Below are 9068 nucleotides of genomic sequence, written 5' to 3'. Positions count from 1 at the left end.
GTGGGCGAGGCCCTGTTGCTTGGAAACCAAATCCTCCCCGTTGAAGCCCTGTGGGTTGCCCGGAGCTCTGGCTGGCCAGTGAGTTGGGAAAGGACCTTACCATGTGGCTGGAGTTGAGTGCCCACGCTGGGGAGGTTGGAGAGAAGGCCTGGAAATGCTGGGTTCCATCTGCAGCAGAGAGTCTCTGGCATTCCAATATTTGGGCTCTTGGGTAGGGAAAATGGTTTGGTTCAGAGCATGGGCATTTGGAATGCTGGCTCATTCCTGTCTCACTCCAGGGTCCCGTGACCTCAGGGAGGTTATTTAGCTGCTCTATGCCTCAGTTTCCTTGCCTGTAGAAGGGGGGATAAAAATATTACCTATCTCTTAGAGCACTGATGATTAAATTTGATAATGAATGTAACATGCTTCACACAGCACATGGCATCTTGTAAAGGCTTGTCTGGTGGTGGCCCTTACTAATATCACCTTCCTGCATTGCTCCTGATGGACAGACAGTGCACACCATGGCTTAGTCATGCCCAGTCGCAGCCATGATGAGGGAGAGGGAGAGGAAGAGCCAGGAAATAAAGATGTGGCCTGGCCTGGCAGAGGGAGAAGGGGCAGGTTTGTACTAGTGTGTCAACTGCTGGGCAAACTGAGTGACAGATAAGGGGATGAGATTAAGGAGGACTTCCTGGAGGAGGTAGACTGAGGAATTTTTTAGGGGAAGAAGCGAGTCTTGCAGACAGGTCAAGGGAATAGTGTGCAGCCTGGGTTTACTGAGGCAGTTTCCGTGGAGGTGTTGAGAGGTGATGTCAGCATCCCATGGGGGGCGGAGGGGACTGTCTCGAGTTCTCTTGCTGTGAACCACCTCCTAGACCACTGCATGGGAGCCCAGAGTCAGAGGATCAGGGGAGGGGTTGTCTCAGTGGTTCCCAAACGTGACCGACATCAGAAATCACTCAGGAAATGTGGGAAAAATCCAGACTCTTGGGCCCACCTCAGACCTCTGGCCCTGGTGTCTGCCTCCCTTGTGATACTGATGTGCAGGCAGGAGTGAGACCCTCTGACCTGGGTGGTCACATGAGATCCTCGCCAGGGAGGCAGGCTCAGCATGGCCCAGGGAACCCAGGATTTGTTAAGGCCCCAGCATGGGCTTCTGGCAGCCACCAGGAAAAGAGGGAGTAGATTGGGCCAAAGGGGAGGAAGGTGGGCGTGCGGGGAGGGTCCCTTCTCTAGTCCAGCTAGACGGTTTCATTTCCTCAGACAGATGGAGACACAGGGCCCTTTCAACAGATGGCCTGGCTGCTGTCCCATGCCTGGGCAGGGCGTGCAGTTAGGTTGAGAGGGGACTCCAGGTCCAGGCTTCCTGTGTCCAAATACTGGCACTGAACTTCCCGGCTGCTTTGGGCAAGGTGCTCACCCTCTCTGAGCCTTTGTCCTTAACTGTAAAGTGGGGGGTTAGCATGTGTAAAGTGCTTAGAGCAGCATCTGGCATGCAGAAAGTGCTCAGTAAAAGTTAGCCATTATAGCTACTGTTACTTGGAAGCAGAAACTCCAGAAAGGAGTTTTGATTGTTTTTGTTTTTATTTATTTTTTTGTTTTGTTTGTTTGTTTCAGTGGTTGGCCAGTACAGGGATCTGAACCCTTTGACCTTGGTGTTATAATACCGTGCTCTGACCAACTGAGCCAACTGGCCAGCCCAGAAAGGAGTGTTGAGATGCACCATCCCAGTCCCCGGCCCCCTCCCATTCCCTTGCTGGAGCCTGTTCCCATTAGAGAATCCAATCTCCCTCTCTCTCTCTCTCTCTCTCTCTCACACACACACACACACACATACACACACACACACACACAGTGGATTTTTCCATCCATGAAATGTGATACTGTTCCTGTCCCCAGCAGCCCCCTGTTGACAAGAGGGCCTTAGAGCTAGTGGCTCTGACTCTCCTTGCCCGGGGGGAGACTTAACCATTCTGGCAGGAGTTGGGGGGAGCCCTTCCCCAAGTGTGAGCAGCGCCCCTCTTTCCTGGACCCCAGGGTCAGGTGGTGAGGCCTCTTCTCTCCACACCTGCCTGGTGAATCCACCCCCTCCTACTGCAGGTCTCTGAACCAACCCCCAGCTGATTCCTGCCAATCCCTGCTGGGCCACCTGATGCCAGCCCCCTGCTTTGGGGCCAGCAGCCTGTCAGGGCAGCTTCTCCACTCAGCCTCAGCAGACTCTGGCAAGCCGGACCCCTTTGTCCTTTTAGCCCAGCTCCTCTTGATTTCCTGGGGTGGAGGTAGGGGAGGGCCTGTCTGCCACTGGCCTGGCCACTTGTGGGCCTGTTCACCCAGAAAAGTGAGAGACCTGGCCCCTCAGAGAACTAAGACAGTGAAACAATAATAAGCCTGCAATGTAGGTCCTGCCTCTGAGGCTCAGAGGCCAGAGAGGGCAGAAAAAATCTGAGAAGACTTCACAGACATGGTGGCAGGGAAGGGTGTCATTGTCACTGGCCCTGGGACCCATAGGAGAGAAAGGGGACACAGAGCCACAGCAGGAGGGGAGAAGCCCAGCAAGGTGAGACCCATGCCCCCCACCCCCAGCTGGAGGAGGGTCTGCATGGTGAGGGGTGAGTGTGTCACCCAGCCAGATCAGAAAGGGCCTTGAATGCCAGAGCAAGACATTCACCTCTTGCTAATCAGCATCAGTAATAGCTCTTAGTGTGTGGCAAGCAGCCCAATGAGGATTTTGCTTGCTGATCTCATTTACTTAGTCCAGCAGCCCTGGGAGGCAGTTACTATTATTATCCCTACTTTACAAAGGGGAAACTGAGTCTCTGAGAGGACAACAGGGACTTGCCTATGGTCACACAGCTGGTAAGGAGCAGAGCTAGGATTCTAACCAGGCAGGCCAACTCCAGACTCCTCACTTCTCAGAGAACACAGCCTCGGAGTGTGGTCTGGGGGGGTCTTCCCCAGGGCTCCCCAGAGATGCTGTCTGGGGACTTGCTTCCAGCAGGTTCTGTTGCAAAGGTGAAGCCACACTACAGAGCCTCGGAGAGGTTCCTTGTTTTTTTGTTTGTTTGTTTGTTTTTTTAAAGATGACTGTTAAGGGGATCTTAACCCTTGACTTGGTGTTGTCAGCACCACGCTCACCAGTGAGCTAACCGGCCATCCCTATATAGGGATCCGAACCTGTAGCCTTGGCGTTATCAGCACTGCACTCTCCCAAGTGAGCCACGGGCCGGCCCTGAGAGGTTCCTTGTTAAAAAGGTAGTAACAGCTGCTCTGGGCAAAGATCTGGAGTGGACTGATGGAGGGATTGCCAGTCGGTTTCCACTCTGGGCCAACTCTGATTGCTTGCATCGGCCTGAAGCAGTGTTGGGAGAATACGGAGCTGTGGGAGGCTCAGCAAGAAAGACTGTTGGGATGGATTAACAATGCTTGCCCTGGGTGCAGGCCTGTAGAGCGATGGCCTCTAAGCCTAGAATTTGCCATCCTGGGCTAATGTCCATCATTGGCCAGAGAGATCCTCCTGGTGATCAGCGTTCAGAGCAAGTTTCTCCTTCTGCCTCTGTGTGAGGCCAGAGACTCAGTCCCACAATGCAGGTGCAGACACCTCTCCTGTGGATGCTTCTCAACACTTTGGTCAGCCCTGGGAGGGAATCGGGAGATCCGGGTTATGTCTCTGCTCTATCATGAAACAGCTGAATGATCTCAGGTGCATCCTTAACCTGACCTCTTGTCTGTAATGTGTTGACATGAAAACACATTGTATTAGTCTGTTTTTGTGTTGCTATAACACAATACCTGAGACTGGGTAATTTATAAAGAACACAGGTTTAGGGCCGGCCCGTGGCTCATTCGGTAGAGTGCGGTGCTAATAACACCAAGGCCACGGGTTCGGATCCCATATAGGGATGGCCGGTTAGCTCACTGGGTGAGCGTGGTGCTGACAACACCAAGTCAAGGGTTAAGATCCCCTTACCGGTCATCTTTAAAAAAAAAAAAAAAGAACACAGGTTTATTTGGCTCATGATTCTGGGACAGCTGCCTCTGGTGCGGGCCTCAGGCTGCTTCTGTCTGTGGCAGGAAGCGGCAGCAGCCGGCGGATGTAAGGTCACATGGCGAGAGGAAGCAAGAGAACGAGGCTGGGGAGGGGGTGGTGGTGCCAGGATCCTATCAATGAACAGCTCTCATGGGAACTAACAGAGCGAGAACTCACTCACTACCACCTCCCCCAGGGAGAGCATTAATCCATTCATGAGGGATCTGCCCCCACAATTCAAACAGCTCCCAACAGTGTGACATTGGGGATCAGGTTTCCACATGAGTTTTGGGGAGATAACACATTCCAATTCTATCATGCCTTCTTCCAGGATTTGACAGGTCACTTGGAACTGTGACCCCTCTTCCCTGTCACCTCCCCTCATCCTCCATTCCCATTCACCATGCCCTTCTCTGTCCACAGACAACCTTTTAGTCCTCACGGTGGCCACTAAGGAGACCGAGGGTTTCCGCCGCTTCAAGCGCTCAGCCCAGTTCTTCAACTACAAGATCCAGGTAAGGGGCTTCCTGGGAAAGGCAGGGCCAGCGAGGGGTGGTGGGAGAATCCAGGAGCTGGTGTCCTCCTTCCTAAACTGCCAGGGCCCCCAAGAAAGACTCAAAAGCACAGGGGAGGCTTTCGGAAGCCTGAAGGATGAAAATGAGCTAGGAAAAGGAAGAGGGAACAGAGGCCACAGCAAAGTCTAGGGGTGAGCGGCCCCCAAGAAAGACTCAAAAGCACAGGGGAGGCTTTCGGAAGCCTGAAGGATGAAAATGAACTAGGAAAAGGAAGAGGGAACAGAGGCCACAGCAAAGTCTAGGGGTGAGCGAGAGGGAGAGATGAGGCTGGAGAGGTACAGAGTGGCGCTCAGATGTGACAGAGCAGAAGACGCAGCTGAGAGGCTGGTTTAGAGGGCAGATACTGGGAACCAGCATTTTCACCAATTCCCCCACGGGATTTCAGGATGGCTGTGGTCTGGAGACCTTCCCTGTAGTATGAACACTGTTCTAAAGACACCTGAGCTAATGCTCCATTCACCACTGGCATGGGCTTGGTGTCCTCTGTGTGCAGTCCATGGGGCTGAGCCCTGCAGAGGGACGTTCCTCCATTCATCTGAGTGTTCTGAGAGCTTCCGTGTGTCAGGCACAATGTCAGGTACTGGGGAGACAGTGCTGGATAAGACAGACCATGTCACTGCCTACACAGAGCTTGCAGTCTAATGGCATTAAGCTGGAAAGAAGGTGCATTAGCTCATATGAATGAGGGCTCAAGCAGAGGGTTGCTTCAGGCATAGATGGGTCCAGGGCTTCAAGCATCAAAGTGAGGGCCTTGTCTTTCCATCTCAGGCCCTGTTTATCTTCATTTGCTGACATGTTCTGTCTTCATGGTGGCAAGATGACCACCAGCCACAGACTCACACGCCCCAGCTTCTCAACTTCAGCAGAACAAGACCTGCTTTCGTTAGTTTTAACAGAAGAGTCCCAGGGAAAGCTGTGATTGGCCATGCTAGGGTCACATGCTCAAACCTCTGGCTGTGGGAGGGGCAGGAGGGAAGGGACATTCTGATTGGCCAGGCATGGTCATATGACCCCCTTGTCCCCCAAAGCCAGATCAGTCTCACACACGTGTAGTATGGTCTCCCTGCAGGGGAGAGTCATTGTTGCCAAACAGAAACAAAAATATTTACTACCTAGGTTGGGGTGGAAATTTTCCAGATATTTCTTTGCCAAAAGATCATGTTAAGGGGCCTTTCTTTCCAGGCACTCGGCCTGGGGGAGGACTGGAATGTGGAGAAGGGGATGTCGGTGGGCGGAGGGCAGAAGGTTCGGTTGCTGAAGAAAGCCCTGGAGAAGCATGCGGACAAGGAGGACCTGGTCATTCTCTTCACAGACAGGTGGGGGCCGGGGTTTCCTGGCCGGGCCCCTCAGCAGAGATTAAGGAATATTCTTTAGAATATGAGGCCCTCCCAGGACATCGGGATGAGGAGCATCACTCTAGCTAAGGTTGTCTACAATTTTAGGGGGCCTGTGAACCCCAGGACCAGACCCTCTGGTGTAGCCCATTCCCACTGTTGGTGAAAAGATGGGTGGGGCTGACCTGTCTGGTGCTTGAGTGTGAGAAGGCAGAGGTTACGGAGACCATCTCTATGCTCAGGGTGGGGGTGGAAACATAGCAGGCAGAGCCAGAGACACTGGAGCATATCTGTTTCCCAGATGGTGGCCCAGAGCTGGCGTGGGGGGAGGGGGATTTGTGAAGAGCCTTCATCCCTGGTCCCTCCTTCCTGTGCCCTCACTGGGTCCCCGCTCTGTCTTCTCCCCGCTCTGGCCACAGCTATGACGTGGTGTTTGCATCGGGGCCCCGGGAGCTCCTGAAGAAGTTCCGGCAGGCCAGGAGCCAGGTGGTCTTCTCGGCTGAGGAGCTCATCTACCCAGACCGCAGGCTGGAGGCCAAGTATCCGGCGGTCTCCGATGGCAAGCGGTTCCTGGGCTCTGGAGGTGAGAGGCCTGGGTGCAGAGCCTGTGGGGTCAGCAGAGGGGTCCATCCACTGCCTTCGTGAGTGTCCCTGTTGTGTGACATCCCGCATGGATGTCTCACAGGTCTCAAATGCAGAGTGTCCTGAGTTTTTAATCCCAAACCTGCTCCCCCTGTGGTCTGCCTCATCTCATGAAACAACCACCCAGCTGCATGGGCAAAACCAAGGAGTCACTCCTGACGCCTCCTGTCCATCCATGGAGTCACATCGCTCCCTCTCCAGAGGTCTCTCAAATCTGCCCCCTTGTGTCCACACCCACCGTCTCACAGGCCACCATCCTCACTGGGCTCCTGGCCATCTGTAGTAGACTCCTGACTGCTCTGCCAAGCTCCACCCTCCTCCCTTTCCAGTCTGTTCTCCATCCAGCAGCCAGAGGGGTCTTGAAAAACATGCAAATCCACACACATCACGCAGTGACTTCCCACTGCCTGGAGAATAAAACCGTAGGCCTCTGTCTAGCCTCAGAAGGGGGGTGGCCCCCAGCAGCCACTTTTCTCCATTGGCCCAGAAAGTTAGCACGGTCCAGGTGGCCTGATGCTGGCCCTGGCCCAGGGGTAGCGGTGTCCCACTTCTCTTCTCTTAGCCTCTCCCCAGTCTCCACTGTGGCCAGGGAGCCCGTGTGGGCTTTCCTCGCTATGCCAGGGCTCAGCCCCGAAAGCATTGTGTGACCTTAGCCCAGGCTCTGCCCTTCTCTGGGCCAAGTTTCCCAGATAACTATACAAAGGAGCTCCAAGCCTGCACCCCACCAGCTCTACTCTCCAGAGGCTTAGGTCCAATCCATTTACTCATCACATATGTGATGCCCAGCCCTGCGCTGGTGCCGCGTAGTGGGCACTGTTGATCTTTCTCTCTGGGGTCAGTGGGAACTTGTCAGCCAGTGACATTAATAGGCAGGCCTGTTTCCAGCCCGAAGACCCACCTGCCCTTAATCCAGGAGGACTTCTGAGAGGAGGCAGGGTTTTTAAAGGAATGGGAGATGGATGAGAGGGGCGGAGGGAGGAGGCTTCCGGCTTGGAGGCAGAAGCTAAGTGTCTGTCTTGGTGTCCCCACTCCGACCCCCAGGCTTCATCGGTTATGCTCCCAACCTCAGCAAACTGGTGGCTGAGTGGGAGGGCCAGGACAGCGACAGTGACCAGCTCTTTTACACCAAGATCTTCTTGGACCCAGAGAAGAGGGTAAGAGGCAGCAAGCAGACAAAGGAGAGGGAGCTGGGGAAATCTGACCCTGCCTCCCAGTGCCAGGCTGTACTGGGAACCGTCCTCCTGGGGCCTGCACCCCTGGGCTGGTGTCTTAGTCCCTTTGGGCTGCTGTAACAAACTATCATAGACTGGGTGGCTTATACACAACTGACACTACTTTCTCACAGTTCTGGAGGCTGGGAGCCTGAGATCAGGGTGCCAGCATGGTTGGATTCTGGTCAGGGCCCCTTCCTGGTTCATAGATGGCTAACTTCTCACCGTGTCCTCACATGGTGGAAGGACCTAGGGATCTCTCTGGGGCCTATTTTATAAGGGCACTAATCCCATTCATGAGGGTGTCACCCTCATGACCTAATCACCTCTCAAAGGTCCCACCTCAAATACCATCACATCAGGGATTAGGTTTCAATATACAAATTTTGGGACCACACATTCAGTCTATAGCATTTGGGCATTGACACCCCATTTACACATCCATTCATCAATCCACTCATTTAGCGGATATTTATGGAGAGCCTACTGTGTGTGAGACACCGTGTCAGGTGTGGGAGGATGTGCCAAGGAGCAGGACGGTCAGGGTCTCTGCCTTCATGGACCCTCATTCTAGTGGGAGAGATTTGGGATTTACAAGCTCGGCTCAGGTAGTGAATGCCAGGTCGAGCTGCCCCTCTTCCACTCTTCCTGGGGGAGCTGAGGAGAACTTAGCTGGATTTCCTGGTAACTTTCATCTGAAAAGAAAAAAAAAAAAAATAGAAGGGCCGGTCGGTGCACATGGTTGTTATAAAACCAAGGTCAAGAGGTCAGATTCCTGTATGGGCCAACTGCCAAAAGAAGAAAGGAAAAAAGAAAAAAGACTTGGCTGGACTTGGGCCCCAGAAGCCAGGCCTCCAAGCCTGTCTCGAGCCGTGCACCATCCGGGGGAGTGAAGGTGGCAGAACTAGGTCAGTGCGCCCTGGACCAGCCAGTGCCCTCTGGGCAGGCAGGAAACTCAGGAAACTCTTAGAGATCAGGATTCCTGGATTCTGCCCTGATCACTCCCCATGCCCCAATGCTGTGCTGTGTGACCTTGGGTAAGTCACTTCCTCTCTCTGGGTCTCAGTTTTATCACCCATAAAATGAAGCAGTTGGGCTTGTGCCGTGGAAACCGTGAACTTGATCTTTTGTGAACTCAATGACACTGTTCACAGAAGCTCAGGGTCTCAAACATAAAAGTAGAGCTGCCCTGTACGGGACGGGGTCTGAGCCTGGAGTGCCATCTACCCTTCCTTGCCCTGGCCTAGGGCTCCGTGAGACACAGTTGAGTCTTAAAAAGGCAGCATTGTCCAGT

At 53.7% G+C, this 9068-nt stretch overlaps 1 protein-coding gene across 1 annotated transcript in view; it reads left to right on the top strand.

Annotated features, from left to right (window-relative positions):
- PLOD1 (procollagen-lysine, 2-oxoglutarate 5-dioxygenase 1) overlaps positions 1 to 9068 on the top strand; it is a 29959-nt gene that overhangs the window by 3759 nt on the left and 17132 nt on the right. The window contains exons 7-11 of the mRNA XM_008589887.1: positions 4057 to 4078; positions 4351 to 4527; positions 5770 to 5903; positions 6341 to 6504; positions 7605 to 7717. Of these exons, the coding sequence (XP_008588109.1) occupies positions 4057 to 4078; positions 4351 to 4527; positions 5770 to 5903; positions 6341 to 6504; positions 7605 to 7717 (610 nt within the window). The remainder of the gene's footprint in view (positions 1 to 4056; positions 4079 to 4350; positions 4528 to 5769; positions 5904 to 6340; positions 6505 to 7604; positions 7718 to 9068) is intronic.

This window comes from Galeopterus variegatus, unplaced genomic scaffold, assembly GCF_000696425.1.
Source record: "Galeopterus variegatus unplaced genomic scaffold, G_variegatus-3.0.2 Scaffold138, whole genome shotgun sequence".
Taxonomy (NCBI): domain Eukaryota; kingdom Metazoa; phylum Chordata; class Mammalia; order Dermoptera; family Cynocephalidae; genus Galeopterus; species Galeopterus variegatus.
The sequence above is the reverse complement of the archived record's forward strand: the minus strand, read 5'-3'. Positions and strand labels throughout refer to the sequence as shown.